The following is a 25,064-nucleotide window of genomic DNA, read 5'->3' as shown; positions in this document are numbered from 1 at the left end:
GAGCCTATTCCAGTGGACAGGTGGGGGACATCCTGGACGGGGTGTCAACTCTTCACAGGGCACAATCACACACTATAGAGGATTTGGAAATGCCAATCAGCCTACAACTGGGGGATGAAACTGGAGAAACCAAAGGAAACCCCCAAAGCACGGGAAGAACATGCAAAGTCCGCACACAGGGTCAATCCCCAGCCCTGGAGGTGCGAGGCAAATATGCTATAGTATAAATGTATAATTACTGATACGGTAAAGTATTCTGCAAGGAGATGTTTGTTTGTAACATTTATGGAAGGAGTCTCCAGTGTCAGTGCTTTGGAATGGGAATGGGAATGGGAAAAGGCATGGGAAAGTCTTCATGTTTGCACTTTCCGGGTTTTCACTAATACAACAAGCTGTATTTTTCTTCTTTTTTTTCTTTTTTTGCCTTTTGCCTTTTTTGCCTTTTTTTCTTTTTTTGCCTTATTAACTACAAGAGAGAGAACAAAAAAACAGAGAAGCTAGTGAGGGAAAGACTGTTTATAGCTGCTATAACATGATAACAAAAACTAACTTGTCCCATGGATGTTCCACAACCATCAATGTAACAATAAACTGATATGTCATTTTTTTTATTAATAGAAAATTCTATTTTTTTCACATATTGCTGTGGTATAAGACGAATAAAACTCCTGGAATGTGATGCTATAGGAAAATAAGTAACTTCAGGATGGTAACAGTACTCTACTTTGCACTGGGCCACATCCCACCACCCCATCATTGATTATTTTTCTGTGAAAGTATGTCTCCGATTGTTTTTATTACTTGCAGGTGATATAGTTATGACCAAGTGATTGTTGCCTCCCGAACAATAATAACCATATAAACTGTATACATGGTTTTCATTGACGTCCCTAAAATGGATCCACCCCCCACCATTGAAACCCAATTAAAGTCAGTTTTTTCAGTCATTAAGTCATATGTGTGTGTGTGTGTGTGTGTGTGTGTGTGTGTGTGTGTGTGTGTGTGTGTGAACAGACAGGTGACAAATTAAAGGAAAAGCAGTAACCCTTTTATGCTGTGGGGGGCATTTATTTATTTTCCTGACAAGGTTCATCCCATTGGAGGTAATTTTGTCTGACTGAACATCTTTATCCTATGAGGAATTCCTTTTTTGATTTCTATCCTGGTGGGTGTGGTCTATTCCAGGATGACTCCACCCCCTTCCACATGGCATGCAGGCTCACTGAATGGTTTAATGAGGGTGGAAATGATGTAAATCTTATGCTATATTTCACAGTCATCAGATCTCTTGAACACCTATTTTGGGAGATTTTGGAGTGACATTCTAGACAGCACTCTCCACCAACATCTTCAAAACACCAACTGAGGGAATAGCTTTTTTTTTTATCACTCCAGTACAGTTCCAGAGACTTTAGAATCTCTGGCTGAAGTTTGTTGAGTTGGTTCTGTATATATATATTACACTCAGTTAGAAGTGTTTCCAAACCTAGACTAATACCAGTCAACTGCCACTTTTTGCATGCTCATGAATATTTATAATAATGAGTAGTGCAGAGACAAGGTGTTTAGTATCTCATGACCAGTAGATGTCTCACCTCACAATATAATGTTACCGCTCTCTCTCTCTCTCTCTCTCTCTCTCTCTCTCTCTCTCTCTCTCTCTCACACACACACACACACACACACACACACACACACACTAGTTTGAAGATCAAAAAATGAATTCATTATTTTCTTAAGTCTTGTTAGGAAATGACACATTGAGAACAATGTTTATTATTATTATTATTATTATTATTATTATTATCATTATTATTATTACTACTACTACTACTACTACTAGTAGTAATAAAATAATAATAATAATAATAATAATAACAATACTTAAATACTTAAATACTTTAATACTTACAATAATAATAGTAATAATGATAACAATAATAATATAAATAATAATAACAACAACAACAACAACAACAACAACAACAATAATAATAATAATAATAATAATAATAACAGCAATAAAAATTTCAGTGTCTAAAATTCAGTATCCTACTCCCTATTCCCTACAAAGTGGGCATGTTGTACCCTACCCCTAGACTACAGCATATTGACTCACCTACTGTAGTGCATTATGGGATTTTTAAGAATGTGCTGGATATTCTGATTATACCTTCAAAAATTACATAACTAGTGTTCTACATAGTGAATAAGGTGCAATTTCAGATATAATAAAGAGAGTGGGGTGTTTTAAACTACCTTTAACCAAATTAAAATATAAAATACAATTGTTATTTCATATTAATTAAGTAAACAGTTGTGAAGCAAAATTATTGAAGGTTTTAAAAACTGTTTTGACAAAACTCCTGTTTATATAACCTCCTAGGTTGCTTTACAAACAAATTGGTCAAAACATTTTATTAAAACATAGCATCACTCAAATTGGGCTATACATTACAGAACGTAACTTCATAACCGCTTGTACAGAGATATACTGTCAGACAGATGGCTGTGTCACGTAAACACGATCAGCCAACAGTAAAATAAAACCACTGACAGATGAAGTGAAGAACATTGATTATCACGTTACAGTGGCTCCTGTCGAGGGGTGGGATATATTATATTAGGCAGCAAGTGAACAGTCAGTTCTCAACGTTAATGTGTTGGAAGCAGGAAAAATGGGCAAGTGGCAGGTCTTGTGAGGTGTTCCCGGTGTGCAGTTAGTACCTACCAAAAGTGGTCCAAGGAAGGACAACCGGTGAACCGGCAACAGGGTCATGGGCTCCCAAGGCTCACTGATGTGCTTGCGGAGTGAAGGAAAGCCCATCTGGTCCAATCCCACAGAAGAGCTACCATAGCGCAAACTGCTGAAAAAGTTAATGCAGGCTCTGATAGAAAGGTATCGTAGCTGTAGACCAGTCAGAGTGCCCATGCTGTCCCCTGTCCACCACAGAAAGTGCCTCTAATGGGCACGTGAGCATCAGAACTGCACCATGGAGCAATGGAAGAAAATGACCTGGTCTAATGAATCACGTTTTCGGGTGCTTGTGCATCCAAGACAACAAACATGAATGGAAATATCCCAAAATGGACACCAAGTGGACAGATTTTACTAGAAGGATTTTTGAAAGTGGCAGAACTGAGAGGCTATGTTCTGATTCGGGGTTAAACTAATTTAAGCGCCAAAAAAATTCAAACAGAACACTCTCGGATATAAAGAGAGGGGTGTGTTTTAAACAGGATAAATGTGAACCACTTTTAACCAAATGAAAAGATTAAACAGAATTGTTCATATTAAGTAAACAGTTATGAAGCGAAATTATTGAAGACGACAAAACTCCTGTTTAAATAACCTCCTAGGTTGCTAGGAGACTGACTCCTAAACTTCGAAACTGATGTGGTCTATCGCACTGCAATACTGCGCATCATAGTTTATCTAATGTATTCTTTAAAAAGACTTCATTATCACCAGTCTAGTAACACTTTCAAAAATACAAACTGCATCTTTAAAGTCAGTACAACTGTTGGCAAGCTTATACTTATACACGCTAATAAACTACCTGTCTGTTGTTCTATTGGAAGGAAATGTACTTCTATCAGGCACCAAAAATAAAGTCTTTAAATTATTTTTAAAAAGAGAAATATTAGACACATTGCCCATATTCACAATTCTTTCACTTGCCAAAATAAGACTTTATGCAAATAAAAAAGGTGAAAAACAGGCAAGACCACTTTTTAAACATCATTTATTTGCTTTAATAATCTACAGATTACAACATCCCCATTAAATATCAATAATAATCATAATAATACTAATAATATTGCATTTCTGTCTGGTTTATTGTGCTTCATCACTTTGCGCTGGTTTCGCTCTGTGATTTATTTCTCCGAATTTGATCACAAAGCTGCAGAACAAACCAACATGCGTTGTTTTGAAAATGAAACAAACACCAGTACAGGGTAAAGCTTTGTAAAGTAGTGTTATCACTTGCGTGACAAATTTCTGTTTAAACGGATCTTAGGTTGAGGTTTTAAAATGATCCTGAGCGTTCTTTTAATGCTTTGAAAATCTGAGCTCAAATCCAGGCTGAAAACACAATGTTAATTATTCTGATGCAAAGCTTTACACATTATGCTTACGAGTGATCATGAAAGCCTTTAATAATAATTAGGATTAACATGGTGTGTTAGTGGTGTGATTTTAGAAAATGGTTGTGGCTCTGGATGAATTAAAACAAAACAAAAAAAATCTACACGTATATCAAATGTAGTGTTTCACTGAAAAGAAATTGTAAACACAGTACAGCCTCAAATTAAAGGAGAAGTTTGTTAAGTGACAAAGCTTTTTCTGTTGAAACTACAAATGTCTCGAGAAGTGCCTTTAAAAGAATAGGGTTGGAGCTGAGCAGCCATGTTCAATTTGGAGGTGGAGCTGATTTCAGGGCCAGAAAAGACAGAAACAAAAGTCTGAACTGAGCAAACCAGCCAACTCTATTGCATGGCAATACTACAAATCACAGTTTTGCTAATGTTTCTATGAAATTATATACTTATTACAAGTCTAGAAACACTTTTAAAAAACACAAACTGCACCTTTAAAGTCTGCACCCTAACAAAAGTGCCTCAGCTACATTTAGAGATTAGAAGAGTTTAAAAGTCTCTCATTCACTACACCAGAGAGGACAAAAACCCAAGACCTAGACATTAATACTAGAGAGTGTGTACATTATTATATTCACAAAGTAAAAAAGTAAGGAATAAAACACTTCAGAACATGCTGTTATAGGAAAATTATCAATGTGTTAATCTATTGATGTGGTTAATAGTAACTCCCCTTAATGTCTAACTGCATCACTCAACCCATTGCTGATTATTTTCTAATAACAGCACACCACAAGTGTTTTATTCCTTAGTTGTTACTTTATTATTGTTAATGATGATTTATTAATGAATAAGTAGTTAATGAGTCGTTAATGTAAGATTAGATCATGATTTTCAGTCCCTCCAGGATTTTGCGATTGTGCGATTGCAGAAATGAAAGCAAAATGAAAGAAACTCTACAATATTCTGAGGAACGTTAAATTTTTCAAAATGGCCACGGATTTGAGCCGAGACGCGTCACGTGATGTCATTATAACGCGCAGTCAGCCAAATCCTGCTTCAATTCCCGTGCATCGAACATGAGTACAGCTAAAAGGTCTCATTTACCAACAAACATGAGTGCGAAAGACAATTTCGTGCAGTTTACACGTATATAGTGTAATTTAAGATAATTTCGCAAATTCAAGTAGGTTAGCGCAAAAGATTTAGCACAAAAATTCCACAAACTGCATCACAATTTTTGAGGGAAAAAAAAGCTACAGCAAAATCAAGCATTTTTGGCCACAACAATAAAAAACAAACAAACAAACAAAAAAAACTCTGAAATCCTGTACGGACTGGATTTTGTAATATGGCACGTCGTACTGTACAAAAAGACCAATAGAACTGGACGCTTCAAAACACTGTGTAACTTTCACTCAAACAAACACACAAGGTCTTATTGAACAGTGAGCTCGCTGTGATTATCACTTAATCTGCTGTTTCAGTGGACTTTGACACACTTAATGGGGACACACTGAAATGTGATCTTACGTAACACTGAAAAACGTTTTCTATAGATACCCTGCACGTGCAATGTTAATACATCAGATCTGATTGAAGACATCACAATCTTTCACTCTTTACTGATCTCACATTTTGTCCAGTAACGCACAGCTCAGGTTCGGTGAGTTCCTCTGCAACAGACTCATTTGGCAGCGTTTCAAATCAATTGCACTGTTCTCAGATAAAAGAGGTCTTGTGATTCTTCATTAAAAGGTACACCAAGCAGGAGTCTCGCATTCGGCTGAGAAATCTAGTATCGGTGCATCTCTAATTATTATTATTATTATTATTATTATTATTATTTTTATTTATTTATTTTTTTTTTATCATTAAACTTCAAGGCAAACACAAGCATTGAAGCACCAGGGTTCAACTTGTGAATTTTAAATAATTTTTTTTTAATCTTGTTCAAAAAGAAATAAAATGACATAAATGGGCGATTTTGAATGACAGTAATAGAAGGTTCAATGTTAAATGACAAAACAACAAAAAAAAGTTAATATCTTTCACATTTTACTCTGTCCACGTTCCATTAAAACTATGTTCATTTTTGCTTTTATTTTTTTTTTATTTTATGCCTTATTTTATGATCTAAATAATAATATTTTATTTAACTGACTACCGAGTGAAAGGACACGGTATATTTTGATTTCGTTAAAAATCTGCTGTGCAGCACGTACCAAAAAATTAACCTAAAGGAAAAAATAATAATTTCATTTACACCATGCCCTTTTAGGAGTTCCATAACTGACCGTGTGACAAAGTAAATATTTAATGTACATATTTATTTTTCTAAATATTGTGAACATCGATGGAAAATTCTACTTAGTGTACCTTTTAAAAGTAAACTTTCAATTCGTTGAAATTTTTTTGGCAATTTAAAATCAAAAGCAGCTTTCATTCAAATACCGATTCCTAATTACATCGATTACTAATTACAACAACGCAATAAAAACACAAACAGAATATACACCAAGACATTTGTTCCTTATTACACATGGCACATGGAGATGGTTTGGTTTGGCGTTAAACTTAATTCCAGCACAGTCATCAAATGTATCTAATGTACTAAACGTAACATTTTCATTTGACAGATTATGTAAAAGTCGTTTTTGGTCCCAGAAACGGCGTTTAAAAAATTCTGAAGCTTGTTTTTTTTGTGTGTGTTTTTTTTTAAAACTAACATGGATCATGATGGTTCAATTCCAATCCAATCTGCTGTAATGTAGAGACTAAGAGACTAAAAAATCTAAATATCCAAGTACGTATAGACTGCACTGTAATCAACAAATACTAAATAAAAATACATTTGGAAAAAAAAAGCCAATCAGAAAGAGCACCGTTTCAGACAAAGAGTCTTTTCTAACTTAAGTACACTAGCACAGACCTGCACCATCCAAAATATTCTCCTGATTAAATACCGTCACTAGGAATGACATCTTACAAAACAGCTGAGTCAGGACGTCCTTGAGGAGAGACGGAGGAACGGAACTTTGGCACGTTGTAAAAACACGATGAGATGAGCGGGGAGTTTATGGCTGTGTCGCGAGGAGACGAGTTTTTCCTTCTCATAATCCTTTGTTGAAGTAAACTCTCTCCACTCCCGGGTGACTCGAGCGGATCTTCTCCTGTATCTCAGGTTCCAGACGGCTCACGGCCATCGAGCTACACACACACACACACACACACAGATTATTCTTCTAGTTAAACTAGAGATATTGCCACCTCTGAGTACTTTTAAACGACTATTGGAAACGGTGTTACAGGAGACTTGTGCGCGCTTTTCTGGATTTTACTCTCATTAACTGTTTTCTATGGGTATTGTTTTCTGTGATTATCTCCATGTGAAACTCTATGTGCAGCCATCTTGACCAGGTCTCCCTGGGAGAAGAGATTGCGATATCTCAAAGGGATCTTCCTGGTTAAATAAAAGGATAAATAAAAATAAATAAATTTTATATTTGGATTCAGAGCATCATTTCCATTTTCTGACTGTCAACGAAGATTAATACATTTGCTCTTATTTCATCATAATACATTTTCATTTACTTGTCACTAATAAGAAAGAATCTAACGATTCAGGCAAACTGTGGATTCTGTGTATTCCGACGTTGAATGCTGGATTCTGATTGGTCACCGGGTGTTGAATCGGTTTCTGTCAGTACGTTTACATGGACAACAATATTCTAATATTAACCCGATTAAGACGATACTCTGATTAAGAAACTAGCATGTAAACAGAGATTATTGATGACCTTAATCCGACTAAAGTCATACTCGAAGTAAACACAAATCAAATTAAGACGTGTGGAGTATTCCTATTTTAGTCGCATTATCGACGTGCATTACAGACATGCACACACCTTAATCACACTATTAACGTCGTGTGAGAGTTTTCACTGCATTTTGTGACAGGACACGTACAGACACGGCAGCGCTCAACCGTTTGACGGCAAACAAGAGAGCACGGCTGCGTCTGAAACAGTGTACTTATCTACTATATAGCATAGTATACACGTATTTCAGCTACTATATAGTAGGTAAGTACGCGGTTTGGGACGCAGCCCACGGCTTCAAGCAGTCGTCTATTTGCACATACAGCATGACAAATAATTAACTGCACTTGACGCTTTCGTAAAATTAAACCTGTACACGGTACCATAACGAAGACGAACTGTATGTCAATACGTGAAATTCTGAAGGGAACGTCGGACGGCGTCGCGTGGTGACGTAATGACGTGTGACGTTAATCGATCTCTGTTCTATAACATGTAAAACGGGAACATGAAAGGAGTATTCTAAAAGCAACTCATGTAAACACCTTAATCACAATATTGTCTCATTCAGAATAAGGTCAATAATTAGATTATTCCTCTCCACATAAAAAGAGTCTATGACAGCAGCTCTGACAGACTGTAGTTAAAATTTCATATTCGTATTTTGCGCACTCGATATTAGCATTTCTATAGTAACATGTAGAGTACGTACGGGACTTGTATAGCGAACGAATCATATAATACTACAGTCCTACAGTATCTAAGGCTAATAATAAACAGATTTTAAAAACATGTTATTATTTAACATGTTTCATTGATACCAGCTTTATGGGGAACAACAGTTTGGGGAAGAACCACATATGGGTGTGATGGTCAGGTGTCTACAAACTTTTGGTTATGTAATTGTATGTTGATGTTTTCTGTAAGGAGACGTATATATGGAAGTCAGATTATTAGTATAATAACAGTATAATAGTATATATCCAGTGTCAGAGCATTGTAACTCTGAGTGAGTTTTCAACCACAGGAAAGTCTTCAGGACAGAGGAGTTTTGCGCTTTCCGCTTCACGTCAGGCTGCACCACACTTCGTCACTCATTATTTTTCTCTAGAAGTTTTCACGGCCAGTTTTTCACTACTGTATGAATACAACCAATCATCATAAATACAACCAATCATCTTCTTTCAAGGACTGCCTGTTAGTTTCTGTTACTTGTACATTAAAGTGTCGTTATTATTTTTTACAACCTGCACAAAAATCCTACAGATGTTGTGATGAGGCGGGAGTTTGTTCAATTTCATACAAATTAACTTATGAGAAATGAGAATTTATGACTGCTGATGTTCATGACATAAAATTGAGCATTGGTACAAAGTGATATATTTGGGTGGAGAAATGTCGAGTTGAAATAATTTATATAACCCCCCATGCACAACTCTAAAATAAATGATTAATATGTAATATATAAATGTAATATACTGAAAGGGTAATATATGAATTTAAAAGTATTTCTTTTAAAACAATAAATAAATATTATACAATAATAACAATTTTATATATATATATATATATATATATATATATATATTATACAATAATAACAATAACATTGTTAAAATAAAATATTATACAATAAATAACAATACAAATAAAAACAGTACATTTAAATTCAGTAAATTTCAGTGAGACTAAAAGTTTTCATTTTGAACTCTTGAACTTCATTATAAACCCTGTAGGTTTGGGCGTATACTGTCTATTATTATCTAATATATGAAGTCAATTAGATTTTTGTTTAATAAAAATCATGTATTTATTTAAAATATAAAAATATAAAATATAGAAATCAAGTGTATTTATTTATTTATTTATGAAAATGGACATTCAATACATTCTGTTAATTCTGTTAAAAAGAATTTTTATCACTTTTATCAATTTCAATGTTAACTTACAACTCATTTTCTATATTGGTTTCTAATTTTCTATTGATTTTTTTAACCCATGTTGTTTGGTACATCTGATATTTATTCTTTGAAAAAAAAATTGTAAACTATCTTCTTTTTTTTAAGACAAAACATGGAAACATTTTACATTTCCCGGTAAACTGAAACTGCTCAACATGGTCTTTGTCGGGGGCTTTTATTGTGAAACAAAACGTTAAACTGGAAGTCTGCAGAGTTAAAAAATAAAAATTAAAGCAGCTCTTATTTTCTCACCTCTTCTGTGGGAACAGGGCGCAGCACAGCGGAGTGGCAAACACCAAGCTGAGCAGAAAAAGAAAGAAAGAAAAAAAACATATCCAGAGGTCACAAAGGTCACAGATCTCAAACAAGGACTGTAAATAGCTGCTTAATACACCACCCATTCATCTCTGGCAACTCACCAGAATCCCACCAGGCCAACCTGAATGGGTGCACTCATCCACGGGAACCTCTGAAAAGCAAATCAAGCCTCTCGTTAGTGCACAGCTTCTATATTGCCCATTGTATGGGCGTGAAGACTGAGCATGCTCAGATCAAACGTGTGAGACATGGCTATAGTCATGAACAGTCAGACTTGGGGAGTGACGGAGTACGCGTTACATAATCAGATACATAAAACTGGTAACTGTAATCCTTTACAAAAAACAAAGTAATCAGATTACAGGTACATTTTGTAAAAAATAGGAATACTATCAGGATTACAATTTTTTCCATTTAAAACCAAAGAAATTAATCTTTTGGTATAACACAATATAAACAGCTACTTGATTATAGTTCTGGTTCTCTCTCGCTAGTCGTGACTCACATGAGCAACCTCCTGGTGTATGCGCAAATACATTTTACGCAAAGTTAATTTGGTAGAAATGAACACAAATTGTTCTCTGAAATGCTTTTGTTAGGGTGACCATGCGTCCTCTTTTTCCCTGACACGTCCTTTTTATCGGGACTTAAAAAAGCAGCTACGTTTGAGAAAATGTCCAGGATTCGACTTTAGTTTCATTATGATGTGTTTGTGATCCAATACGGCATCGTGTGTGTGCATATTTGCATTGCTTTAACTCTGCTCTGTAATTCCCAACTTCTCGCACACCAATTGGTCGATTATAATAATCCTGCCTCTCAAACTAAAGCCCACTCCCAGCAAACGTGCGATGGTGAAATGCTGTTGTGTACGACGTCAAGCAGTTGCTTGACAATAGCAGCAAATGACAGCTGTCCTGATTCGAAACAATGCTTACGGCCATATAATGTCATTTTTCATTTCATGTTATCACATTGCTTCGTATTACATGGCCATTCAAATGTGTCCATGATGGTAGAAGGTACACTCATGGAAGCTGAAATTTAATTTTATTGCATGCACATTCAAAAGAATGTAGGAAAAAAATGTCACATGTGGGCAGAGTGAAAACAATTATGTGAGGCTAATAGTGTGTCTTTTTCAGTGTACTAAAATCTGCATTCATAGTAACACTGTTTTGAACGCTGTTAACCCCCCCCCAAAAAATTTTTTTTAAATAAAATAAAATAAATAAAAAACCCCACACAAAAAAATAACAACAAAAAAAAGATTTTTGGAAAACCAGAATATGGCCACTCTAGCTTATGTGATGTAATGTAACCCGCATCAGGGACAGTGATTAATTTTATTAAAACAAATCCAAACATTGAACATGGTTTTTAAGCTCTAAAATAATCTCTAAATAAAAGTATTGCTTTTCTTTTGACTTTATTTACATATGTACCCTTGAAGAAATCCAAAACTAATCAGATTTTCACTTTCGTATTGTGATACTTGGATTACGTTACTGATGACATGTTTTATGAAGTCATTTATAACTGTAACGTATTGCATTTTTAAAGTAACCCTCCCGACCCTGTGAACAGTGGGGTGGTAAATAAATAATCAAGAATAAAATCAGTCAAAGATGTACCTTCAGGAATGCTTTCTGTTCAAGGGAGTTCATTAAAAATGGTGGAATTGCTAAAAAAAAAAAAAAATGGAAGAAACACATGCTTGAGTTATCTTTGACTCAGACTCAGACTACAGCACACTCAGTTTATCAGTGACTACGTTTATATGGACAGTAATAGTCTAATTATTGAGCTTAATCCGAATAAGACAATAGTATGATTAAGGTGTTTACGTGTGTTGTTTTTAGAATATTCCTTTCATAATTCCTCTTTTACATGTTATAGAACATAGATCGATTAACGGCACACATCATTACATCCCCACATCACGCCGTCCGACGTTCCCTCCAGAATTTCACGTATCGACATACAGTTCGTTTTCGTTATGATACCCTATACAGTTTTGGGTGTTTCATTTTTAATTTTAACGAAAGGTTCAAATGCAATTAATTATTTGTCATGCTATACATACAAATAGACGACTGCTTGAAGCTGTGGGTTGCGTCCCAAACCGCGTACTTACCTACTATATAGTATATAGAAATATGTGTATATCTCCTACTATATACGTGTATTTCATCTACTATATACAAGTATTTCACCCACTATATACGTGTATTTCACCCACTATATGCGTGTATTTCTCCTACTATATATGTGTATTTCACCAACTATATACGTTTATTTCTCCCGCTATATATGTGTATTTCACCCACTATGTACGTGTATTTCACCCACTTTATACGTGTATTTCACCCACTATATACGTGTATTTCACCCACTATATACGTGTATTTCACCCACTATATACTTGTATTTCACCCACTATATACTTGTATTTCACCCACTATACACGTGTATTTCACCCACTATATACGTGTATTTCACCCACTATATATGTGTATTTCACCTTCTATATATGTGTGTTTCACCTACTATATACGTGTGTTTCACCTTCTATATACGTGTGTTTCACCTACTATATACGTGCATTTCACCTACTATATACATGTATTTCACCCACTATATACGTGTATTTCACCTACTATATACGTGTATTTCATCTACTATATAGTAGGTAAGTTTGGGACACAACCGTGCTCTCTTGTTTGGAGTGAAACAATTGAGCGCTGCCGTGTGTGTACGTATCCTGTCTCAAAATGCGGTGAAAACTCCCACACGATGTTAATAGTGTGATTAAGGTGTTTACATATCTATAATGCACTTCCATAATGCGTCTAAAATAGGAATACTCCACGTCTTAATTCGATTTGTGTTTACTTCAAGTATGACTTTAGTCGGATTAGGGTCATCAATAATCTCTGTTTACATGGTAGTTTCTTAATCAGAGCATCATCTTAATCGGGTTAATATCGGATTATTGTTGTCCATGTAAACATACTGAATCTCAGTCTACAAGGAAGCACACAGGACTTGTGTAAAACTATGGACTGAGACGAACCCATTCCAGGAGAGGCCATGAGGATTCTGGAGATCACGACTTGTGAGATTGCCTGCTGCGCCGCTTTTGAGGACTCCCCTAACCGATTCCCGTTCTCATCCATGACTGGAATGCCGTGCTTCAGCTCTCTGGGAGTGAGATACAGCACAGACTCGTGACTCTCGATCACCCGGCTGTTTGCCGTTTGGAAAGTCTGCACATCGAACATGACATGTTTACCTCTGCCTCATCAGTGGAATGTTGATACAGTTAGCAGCAGCTACAGCAGCAAATGGCACAAAGCGTCCTACAAGTGGAGAGATGTGCTGGGGAAGAAAAAAAAACACCACCGACTTAACAGCTGCACTGGAGATTCACAGATTATATTATATTAATAGTGTTACATTAGTATGGAAGTGTTATATTCATAATTCACGAACAACAAGTGAAACGGGATAAAAATGCAGCGTAAACGCCAGCTGAATTCACACAGTGGACAGATGAGAGCTGCTGGAATGGGCGTGGCCTTATATTCTAATGAACATCAGCTTGACTGACAGCTATCTTAACTTATTTCAACTGATTATACTGAATGTATCACGCACCTCACTCAGAACTAAACACAAGCGCACGAGCGAGAGGAATCACCATCGTTCATCCTGCGCAATTTATTACAGTATGCTGTGCTCATTAAGTTAGCTGACACTTGCTTAGTGACTACATTTAAATGGACTGCTGTAATCTAATTATTGACTTTATTCTGATTAAGACAATATTGTGATTAAGGTGTTTACATGAGTCACTTTTGGAATATTCCTTTCATGTTCCTGTTTTACAAGTTATAGAACATAGATCGATTAACAGCACACGTCATTACATCACCCCGCCACGCCGTCCGACGTTCCCTCCAGAATTTCACGTATCGACATACAATTCGTCTTCGTTATGGAACCGTATACAGTTTTGTGTGTCTTTATTTCACATTTTTACGAAAGCTTCAAGTGCGGTTAATTATTTGTCACGCTGTACATGCAAATAGACGACTGCTTGAAGCCATAATCTGTGTCTAAAACCGCGTACTTACCTACTATATAGTAGCCGAGATACATGTATTTCACCTACTATATACATGTATATCTCCTACTATATAGTAGGTAAGTACGCGGTTTGGGACACAGCCGTGCTCTCTTATTTGCAGTAAAATGTTGAGCGCTGCCGTGTGTGTACGTGTCCTGTCGCAAAATGCGGTGAAAACTCTCACATGACGTTAATAGTGTGATTAATTTGTGTACATGTCTGTAACGCACGTCGATATTGCGACTAAAACAGGAGTACTCCACATGTCTTAATTCGATTTGTGTTTACTTCGAGTATGACTTTAGTCAGATTAAAGTAATTAATCGGATTAAGGTACCATGTTTACATAGTAGTTTCTTAATCAGAGTATTGTCTTAAACGGGTTAATATTGGATTATTGTTGTCCATGTAAACGTACTGAGTGTTAGCTTAACTTTTATACACTATGTTAGTGCTCGCTTGTTACTCGGTGCTAGCTTTTACTCACAAGGTTAGTGTTCAGTGGTTAGCTTAGCTTTTGCTCATTATGCTAGTTGCTAGTGTTCGTTTGTTAGCTTATCTTTTGCTCACTATGCTAGTTGTTAGTGCTCATTGGTTAGCTTAGCTTTTGCTCACTATGCTAGTTGTTAGTGTTAATTTGTTAGCTTAGCTTTTACTCACAAGGTTAGTGTTCATTTGTTAGCTTAGCTGTTGCTCGATATGCTAGTTGTTATTGTTCATTGGTTAGCTTAGCTTTTACTCACTATGCTAGTTGTTAGTGTTAATTTGTTAGCTTAGCTTTTACTCTGTATGCTAGTTGTTAGTGTTCAGTTGTTAGCTTAACGTTTGCTCGCTATGTTAGTGTTCATTTGTTAGCTTAGCGTTTGCTCGCTATGTTAGTGTTCATTTGTTAGCTTAGCTTTTGCTCGCTATATAACTTGTTAGTGTTCATTTGTTAGCTTGGCTTTTTCTTGCTATGTTAGTGTTCATTTGTAAGCTAAGCTTTTTCTTGCTATGTTCCTTATTAGTGATCATTTGTTAGCTTAGCTTTTGGTCGCTATGCTAGTTGTTAGTGTTCGTTTGTTAGCTTAGCTTTTGCTTGCTATGTTAGTATTCATGTGTTAGCTGAGTCTTTACTTGCTATGTTAGCTGTTAGGGTTCATTTGTTAGGTTAATGTTTGCTCGCGATGTTAGTGTTCATTTGTTAGCTTAACTTTTGCTTGCTATGTTAGTGTTTGTTTGTAAGCTTAGCTTTTTCTCGCTATGTTGGTGTTTGTTATCTTAACTTTTGCTCGCTGTGTTAGTGTTCATTTGTAAGCTTAGCTTTTGCTCGCTATGTTAGTGTTCGTTTGTAAGCTTACCTTTTGCTTGCTATGTTAGTCTTCGTTTGTAAGCTTAGCTTCTGCTCGCTATGTTAGTGTTCATTTGTAAGCTTAGCTTTTGCTCGCTATGTTAGTGTTCGTTTGTAAGCTTAGATTTTGCTCGCTATGTTAGTGTTCATTTGTAAACTTAGCTTTTGCTCGCTATGTTAGTCTCCGTTTGTAAGCTTAGCTTTTGCTCGCTATGTTAGTTGTTATTTGTCAGCTTAGCTTTCACGCACTAGATTGCTAAGCCCAAAGAAAAAGTGTTAATGCACAGTTTTGCTGAAATCTACATTGAAATGAATGAAGCTTACGGAAGCTTTCTCTAAGCTCCACCCACTTTCCATTGAAAGAGGAGAAATTCTGGTGAGAAACAATAAAATAATCCATCAGCAGAGAGAAATGAAAGAAGCAAATAGTTTCCTGGGGCCTTAATTTGAAAACTGTATTTGCACCTCTCTCCCTGTATTGTCCCAAGGTGAAAGGTATGAAAATGTAACACGTGTTACGGCATGCAGGCGTTTATATAAAACCAGCCTGCTTTTACACCAGCCCTAGCTGCTGAATCATTTCTCTGATCAGATCTGTGTAAACACACACAGGAATGAGATTAGAAACACTGCTGAAGAACGCTACCTTTGCGAGCGAGTTGAGTCCTAATGCCGTGGCCACCGCTCCCGTTGTGGCCGAGACGTACGCCGTGCCGAGCTGACTGAACACAGGAGATTAGGACTGGGTAATAATGCCAAAATATATTGAGAGGATTTAATGAAACAGACACTCACTTTACTGTAATGGGAGCGTCACCACTGCGGTTGGTGTAGTTGACTATTGCATTGAAGGACTGATTGATCCACTGCCAGAACAGAACTGCTGGGGTTGTCCTAAAAAAAAAAAAAAGAAAGATTCACGTATTGAATCAGTTTAGGGATTATATAACCACCACCACCACCACCACCACCCACAAGTCTATAGTACACCGGCTGTATAGTGTAACACTTTCAGTGTGATTAATTGTGGCAGAATATGTGTAACTCACTGGCCAATTTAATAGGAACACCTGTACATCTGTTCATTCCAAGTCTGCCGCACAAGTGTTCATTTGTTAGCTTAGCTTTTACTCGCTATGCTAGTTGTTAGTGTTCATTGGTTAGCTTAGCTTTTACTCGCTAGGCTAGTTGTTAATGTTCATTGGTTAGCTTAGCTTTTACTCGCTATGTTAGTGTTTATTTCTTAGCTTAGCTTTTGCTTACTATGCTAGTTCTTAGTGTTCATTGGTTAGCTTAGCTTTTGCTCGCTATGTTAGTGTTCATTGGTAAGCTTAGCTTTTGCTCGCTATGCTAGTTGTTAGTGTTCATTGGTTAGCTTAGCTTTTACTCGCTATGCTAGTTGTTAGTGTTCATTTGTGAGCTTAACTTTTACTCGCTATGCTAATTGTTAGTATTCATTGGTTAGCTTAGCTTTTACTCGCTATGCTACTTGTAAGTGTTCATTGGTTAGCTTAGCTTTTACTCGCTATGCTAGTTGTTAGTGTTCATTGGTTAGCTTAGTTTTTGCTTGCTATGCTAGTTGTTAGTGTTGTTAGTGTTCAACAAATACATTTATACCTTTATTTCTGATACTACACAGTAGTTAAGTACGCGGTTTGGGACGCAGCCGTGCTCTCTTGTTTACTGTCAAACGTTTGAGCACTGCCGTGTGTGTGTGTGTCCTGTCGCAAAATGTGGTGAAAACTCCCACATAACATTAATAGTGTGATTAAAATGTGTACATGCCTATAACGCACATCGATAATGCGACTAAAACAGGAATACTCCACATTATATCTATTGCGCCACGATTCAACGTTTTCTCGAGTGGTCCTTTTCCTTGGTTCTGCTCACCTATAGAAGGTCATCATGCAGCCGGTGATGGTCATATTCATGGGCACCTGAGCGGACATGCGGCCGATAAGCAGCATCTTCTCACCCGTGTCTGGATGGAACGCAGAGTCAAAAACATATTTGGCCCTCCAGAGCTCATCTTCTGTCAGACCTGGAGACACCACTCCCTGTCTGGGAGCAAAGAGGGAGGGAAAAAGTTAAAATATGCATGGCATAAAATGATAAGCATGCAACATTTTGTGAAACTATGCACAAAAGCTACAAATTGTTTGTGTTTTGTTTTTTTTCCCCCAGAGAGAATACCCACACTTTAAATATAGTTCCACAGAAGCTAGTGGAACTAGTGGATTCGTTTCACTACCTGTAATCCTGTATGATCCTGCGTGCTTTCTCGAGCTGCTCGTTAGACAGCAGAATGTTGCGTGGGTCTGTGACGGTGAAGAAATGTTTGGCTCTGCCCACGAACGTCCCCTGATCCCAGCGAGGCTCTTTGATGTTTATCGAGGTGGAGAGCTCGGCCGCCATGCTGCCTACAGAGGAACAGGAGTGTAAGAGAAGCGTTGCTGTACTCTTATCTCAGGGAGGAAGAGCAGGTTAAACTCGTTCCAGTTCCCGGCCATGAAAAGCCTCAGGGTCCAATGCTAAAAAGCTCACTTTGGGAAATTCTCTGACACACACTGGTGACATCAACTGTCTGTGTCCTAAAATAACACGGACTAAAAACACATTGTCATGCTTTTCGCCTGGATTAGTGAAGTCCTGAATCAGCACTTTGCGCTGCTATGGAAATGACTGAGAAAAGGCTGCTTGCTTTTCTCTCGTATGGAGTGCTCATGCGTATGAGGAGTATTAACGATAACGGCACATTAATAAAACCATCTGGAATCACTAATAAACCAATAAATAAGAATTAACATGAGTCTCAATGTGCAATGAAACCTGGCACAAATGATGGAATCAGCACACTTAGAGGATGTTCATCTGGATTTTATTTTTAACTTCATAGCAAATAAACAAAGCACACATATGACATCACACTAACTGTCCCTCAGTGGTGGAAAGAACTTTCAACCTCAATCCAGACACTATCTTCAAAAAACGGCTAAAGACCCACCTCTTCCGTGAACACTTAACTAACCCCTAAAACACCAACCCCACATTATCCTAAAAAAATGTAAAAATAAAAATTAAAAAATTACTCTGGCACTTATACCTCTACTCTGCGCACTTTGCTTTTCTAGAACTCAATTAAAGATCTTGTATAGTAGCACTACTTGTATTGTTCTCCGCTTGATATATCGATTTTCCTCATTTGTAAGTCGCTTTGGATAAAAGCGTCTGCTAAATGAATAAATGTAAATGTAAATATGACACAAAACAATTTTTGTTTAATAGCTGAACATTCTGGTTTCATTAAACATACCTCAAACAAGTTCAATTAAAGTAGTTTAATTAATGGCATATTTTTTTCCAGATCAAGTAGAGGGAAAAAAAAGATGGAATCTCTTTGTAATTTGCATTTCTAAAACAAACACCAGCACAAGTCTTACAGTGCTTACACAACTTAAGCTTGGACTTATTGAAAGGAAACATGGCCCCAACAAGAGAGTTGTAAAGTATGGAAATAATGGAAAGCATTATAAAACTCCTTCAAGAAGGAACTCCAACATGGAGCGTGGCAAAAGAGGCCAGTTGTTCCCAGTCAGCTGTGTCTAAAATTATAAAAGTATAAACAAAATGGGAAGGTTATAAAAGGAAAACATATACGTGTCGCCCAAGGAAGACGTCAAAGCACCAGGATAGAAAACTCAAAGTGATATTCCTTGAAAATAGAAAATGCACAACAAAACAAATGAGAAACAGGAGTCAGTGTTTGAGACAGAACTGTAAGATATGAGCTGAGTGAAATGGGGTTTGCGTATAGAAAAGCCAAAAGAAAACCAGCACTAACAACTAAACAGAAGAAAACAAGGTTACAGTGGACTAAAGAGAAGCGATCATGGAGTGTGGAGGATCGAATGAAAGTGATATTCAGTGATGAATCACGAATCTGCAGTGGCCAAGGAGATGATGCTGGAGATTTTGTCTTGTGCCGTTCTAACGAAACATATAAAGACGACCGCCTGAAGAAAACAATAAAATTTCCACTCATTTATGATATGGGGCTACATGTCAGGCTAGGGTTATATGGCAATCATTTCCTTAACAAATTTTGGACACTTTTCTCATTACATCGACAGAAAAAAGGTTTGGTGATGAAGCCATTTTTCAAGATGATGATGCGTCTCGCCACATTGCAAAGAGTGCTAAAGCTTTTCTTCAGGAAAGGCAGATTGACTCAATGACAATTTCATTTAATTTGTTTCAGGAAGCCAGAACGTTCAGCTATTAAACAAAAATTGTGAAAAACGGAACAAGTACAGTGGGTTTTAAAAAACACCTAAAAAGTTACACGATGTTCCTCATGCTCTCTGGAACACTATTCCAGAGTTTAGTGGCAATGTACGAGATGTCTTTGATTGCCTCAGCTATGATTGATCGTCAGGAGTAAGAGCTGACCTGCCTCAGCTGAATGAAGTGCTCAAGGGGTGCTCAATGGGTTATACTACTTCAGGAGCACAGCAAGAACTAAAATAATGTCATAGTAATGTGCTCTGACTTTCTTTTTCGGTAAGAATGAATGCTGTTGAAGCTTTCTTAAAGCGGCAGTAAGCCAGCCAGAAAGCAACACATTAAATAGTCCATCCTAGAAGTTACGAAAGCATGTATTTAGGATTAGCGTATGTCTTGTGTTTTGCAGATGATAATGAGCTGTTTTAGTTATTTTAGTTAGATGGGAATCAAATAATAAACCAGCAGCAAGGATTACACCTCAGCTTTCACAGAATAGACGTCCTAGAAGTTCTAGGATGAACGTTCTAGCAACCTTACTGTGAGCAGACTTAGTACCCAACTTCAGTATTTCAGTTTTATTCGAATGTAGCAAAAGAAAATTATTATTATTATTATTATTATTATTATTAAGGTGTTTTTTTTTTTTTTTTTTTTAAATGTCATTTACACAGTCTTCTATTTCTGCTGAATCTGGCTGGACTGATAAATGTGTTTAGTCAGCATAGAAAGGAATGCCAAGATTATGAAACATTAAAAGGGGGCCTAAAACAAAACCATGTGGGACACCACAATTCACTATTTTAGGCTATGAAGAAATGCAAATGATTTTTTTAGGCTATGAAGCAATGTTAATGCTTCATAGCCTAAACAATCAGGTAATGATCTGTCAAAATAACTAAACCAGGCAAGAACCGGTTCATTTCACTGTTTTCAAGCCTGTCCATCCAAAAAAAAATCAACAAACAATCAAACAAATAAAAACACAGAGCTGTCAATCAACAAAAGATTTCTCCAGAAGGTTGGACAAAAAGGTGTGCTGACTGGACTGTAAATGCGAACATCAGAGGATTAGAAATGGCTACTTCACAAAAGTTGGGGGAAATGGCTCAATCTAAGTGATGAAAATAAAGGGTGTCTGAAAAGGCTCCATACATAAGGGACCTCGTCGGTTGTGCCTTCGTCAGTAGATAGTTAGTGTGCTTCCACTTCTTGGTTGGTCCACAACACTTCCAGTCTTTTTGAATTTGTTAATAATTTTGGTATCAGTGTCGTGTGTGTCATGTGTTTGCCATGATTCCTGGTAAAAGTCCATCGCAACTTTGTAACAGCTTCCCAAGCCAGCCATTCTCGATTTCAATACGTTCTTCTTTTGTCAAAAGCATTCTTTAAGGCTATCTGGAAAAGAATATATATATATATATATATATATATATATATATATATATATATATATATATATATATATAAACTAAGTATGAAACATGTTGGAAGACATTTTGTTAAAAAGTGTTAATTTCCCCTAGGGACACCCTGTATAATCATAATTATCCCTAATATATTTATGATCAGGAGACAAGTGCATATGTGGTTGGTCGAGAGGAGAGGTTTGGAAAGGAATTCATGCCACACTGAAAAACATGAACACAATGTGTACGGGTAATGACATGCGGAAATTTGTTTGTGCTTTTCAAATATTTTTGTTTGGCAGGTGGTTGGTGCTGTTGGTGGTGGTGGTGATTGTCACTGGAAAATTTCGCCTAGCGTGCCAAATAGATCAGGGCCACCACTGTGTAAATAAATACAAATAAAGGTACTTTCTACTTTTTACAGGTAAAAGTAAGTCTTTTATTCATCTGTTTGACAAAATCAACTCAAAAGTGGGAAACAAAATTGTTTTAATACTGAATCCACTAATAGTAAGAGACGGAATAAATTTCTGCTGTGTGTGCAGGATCATCGTATTTGCATGTTGTTCTGTATTGTATGTTTTCTATGTATTTCTTTATTTTTTTTATTATTTAAAACATAAGGTCCTAAAGCCTAACTGCATTAGTGCATTAATCAAAAATGTTCCGTTATATAAATCCACTGTCTGTCATTCAGTATTAATAATGACCGTTATGCTGTAATATGTTTATATCAAAATAATCAAGTGCATGAACATAGATTTGTGCTGAAAGTAGTACCTTGCTGACTTGTGTGGTTTTGGGGTTTTTTTTTTCATTTCGACTTGTTTTTCCAGCAAGGAAATGTTCACATTTGCTCCAAACACAATTTAAGTCTCTTTGCTAAAGGAGTTGACCTGACTTTACAAGTTTAGTTGAGGATTTTGTCCAAAATAAATAAATAAATGCCATGTTTCTTTACTGGGTAAATAAACAGGAGTAAGCAAATTGCACATGCTACTAAATGAAGTCCCGAACTGTCAGTGGAATTGTGATGTTGTTTGTTTAAAAACTTCAAACAATCATCTTTAATACAATGTGTTTCATTTCGAATATGTCATCATGTAAAAGATATCAAGAGAATGTAATACTGTCACATGCCTATGTGGTACACTCTACATAGGTACAGTACATAGTGAAGCATTGGGAAAACACTATGCACTGTTTTGAATAAATTACTAGTACTAAAAATAATAAAAAGGTACATAATGATATTTTCAGTTAAACATTTTGACCACAAACATGTGACTAACACAAATCTAACAGCCGAGCCAGAATATACAGTAGCTTATGAAGAAGCGATGGCAAACAAAACAGTATTTTAATAGTTTGTTTTCACATGCAAACTCATTTCTCAAGCAACGCAGAGCAAAAAAATAGATCAGCTGTAGATTCACTTCAGTCGTAATACACATCCTGAAGAAACCCAAGTCACTGTACAGCTGCTCAAACACACATAACTCGTCAGCTCATTAACCCATCATGTGGTTAAATCCGGTGTTATGCTGCATTCTAGTGCTCCACATAATCTGCCATCAGCAGTAAACAAAGTGGCACTTCTTTAAATGTTGTACTGTATATACATTCGCTCCTCCTTTCCGAGAGCATACTCTGGTCTGATTGGTCAGATGTCCCAGTCTGTCGTGATTGGTCTACTGCTGCCAGCGTGTGTCAGAAAAGGAAACGCCCACTGCCATAACGAGTTTCAGCTCTGTCTTTTTGCGAGCAGCCGATGAAGACCAGAGGCGTGGATTTTTGTTACAAACCTACGTAGGTTAGTATAGGAAGTAAAGCTGTTCAGAATCGGTTCCTTCTTTTGGGAGTCAATCAGTATGTTTACGTGGACAACAATAATCCAGTGTTAACCCGATTAAGACGATACTCTGATTAAGAAACTAGCATGTAAACAGCGATTATTGATGACCTTAATCCGATTAAAGTCATACTCGAAGTAAACACAAATGGAATTAAGACGTGTGGAGTATTCCTGTTTTAGTCGCGTTATCGACGTGCATTACAGACATGCACACACCTTAATCACATTATTAACATCGTGTGGGAGTTTTCACCACATTTTGCGACTGGACATGTACACACGGCAATGCTCAACCATTTGACGGCAAACAATAGAGCACCGCTGCGTCCGAAACCGCGTACTTACCTGCTATATAGTAGGAGATATACATGTATTTCACCTATATAGTAGGTAAGTACGCGGTTTGGGACACAGCCCACGGCTTCCATTAGTCGGCTTCTAGCAGCACGTACAGCGTGATGAATAATTAACTCCACTTGAAGCTTTCGTAAAATTAAAAATTAAACACCCAAAACTGTACACGGTTCCATAACGAAAACGAACTGTATGTCGATTCGTGAAATTCTGGAGGGAATGTTGGATGGCGTGGCGTGGGGACGTAATGACGTGTGATGTTAATCGATCTATGTTCTATAACATGTTAAACAGGAACATGAAACCAATATTCTAAAAGCGACTCATGTAAACACCTTTAATCAGAATATTGTCTCATTCAGAATAAAGTCGATAATTAGATTACTGCTGTCCATGTAAACGTAGTCCGTAACTCCGTTTGTCCTGCGCTTTGATTTTCGAAACTTTGCAGATGTTTTTACATTCACAAACAGCTTTCAGGTTTCCAAACTGGGTTCCCCCCCGCCTTTGTTCCACATTTCTGACATTTCTGTTTAAATCATTACTTTTGACTCATTTCTACATCATTTTCCACATGATGTGTACTAGTAAGAATAAAGAATATTGATTGTTGCACCTTTAAGGGGGAAGTGTAAGTGTTAGACTTTGCACTGAGGTTCACTTACTTGTTCTCTGAATATTTCTGCTATGACATGATGCAATCAGTAATTGCTAGAAGAAACTGTACACACACACACACACACACACACACACACACAGTACAGCAGGATTTCCATGCAAAATGAACTTTGATCACTGAACTCGTGCTGCGGTTCTGCATGTGCTCCCCACAGCGCTACACATTAACCCTGATATTACTGCAAAACAATATCGGTTTATTCCGGATTCATCCTGCCGCCGCGTGCGTTATGCAACATGACCGACACTGCACTGCCCCAGAAATAATAACAAACTACATCAAGAGCAACTCTGCATCCATCTGCTGCATTTAAACCCCCAATAACCTGCAGCGTGAACATGGTGCAGGGCCGCGCGCGACCAGTCCGTACTGGTTACACAAAGATGCTCCTGAATGGACAGATGTGTGTTTGTGTGTTTGTGTGTGTGTGTGTAAAACACTACATACACCATCCCTGAAAAGCATTATTGCAACATTGCAAATAATCCAGATGTGCATCTGATTTGAGCAGCTGTATGACCGCATGCCACATCACAGATCCACACACGCGCGCGCGCGCACACACACACACACACACAGAGACAGAGAGAAAATCCTGACTCTATGTCAGTCTGATCAATACAAAGCAAGACACACACACACACACACACACACACACAGTATGAACAGATCTCCGGAATAAATGTGTGATCAGACTCACAGTGTTTCAGTAGTCAGCAGTATAAATCTCAGCAGTCCTCACACTCGCAGTGCTGAAGCCTATTTGGTGTTTAAATACGGGAGATAAAGCGCCCTCCATCGAGCTGCACCGTTACATTCG

General features: G+C 37.0%; 1 protein-coding gene across 1 annotated transcript; it reads right to left on the bottom strand.

The window, feature by feature from the left end:
* Positions 1–3,729: 3,729 nt before the first annotated feature.
* sfxn1 (sideroflexin 1) lies at positions 3,730–25,064 on the bottom strand. The gene is made up of 11 exons (XM_017486050.3): positions 24,945–25,064; positions 17,918–18,086; positions 17,557–17,727; positions 16,459–16,557; positions 16,310–16,385; positions 13,497–13,582; positions 13,278–13,405; positions 11,836–11,885; positions 10,303–10,352; positions 10,136–10,183; positions 3,730–7,311 (listed from the first exon to the last, which is right to left on the bottom strand). Exons 2-11 carry the CDS (start codon positions 18,079–18,081, stop codon positions 7,215–7,217), a joined length of 969 nt encoding a protein of 322 aa, XP_017341539.1. The 5' UTR covers positions 18,082–18,086; positions 24,945–25,064; the 3' UTR covers positions 3,730–7,214.

Source organism: Ictalurus punctatus, chromosome 14, assembly GCF_001660625.3.
Source record: "Ictalurus punctatus breed USDA103 chromosome 14, Coco_2.0, whole genome shotgun sequence".
Lineage (NCBI taxonomy): Eukaryota > Metazoa > Chordata > Actinopteri > Siluriformes > Ictaluridae > Ictalurus > Ictalurus punctatus.
The sequence above is the reverse complement of the archived record's forward strand: the minus strand, read 5'-3'. Positions and strand labels throughout refer to the sequence as shown.

Coding starts and splice junctions, on each gene's coding strand:
- sfxn1 (XM_017486050.3), bottom strand. CDS start 18,081: ATGGCGGCCGAGCTCTCCACCTCGATAAACATCAAAGAGCCTCGCTGG. Junction 16,558..17,556: donor TGCATGATGACCTTCTATAG/GTGAGCAGAACC, acceptor TTTTTTTTTTAG/GACAACCCCAGCAGTTCTGT. Junction 13,583..16,309: donor GACTCAACTCGCTCGCAAAG/GTAGCGTTCTTC, acceptor TTTCTTCCCCAG/CACATCTCTCCACTTGTAGG.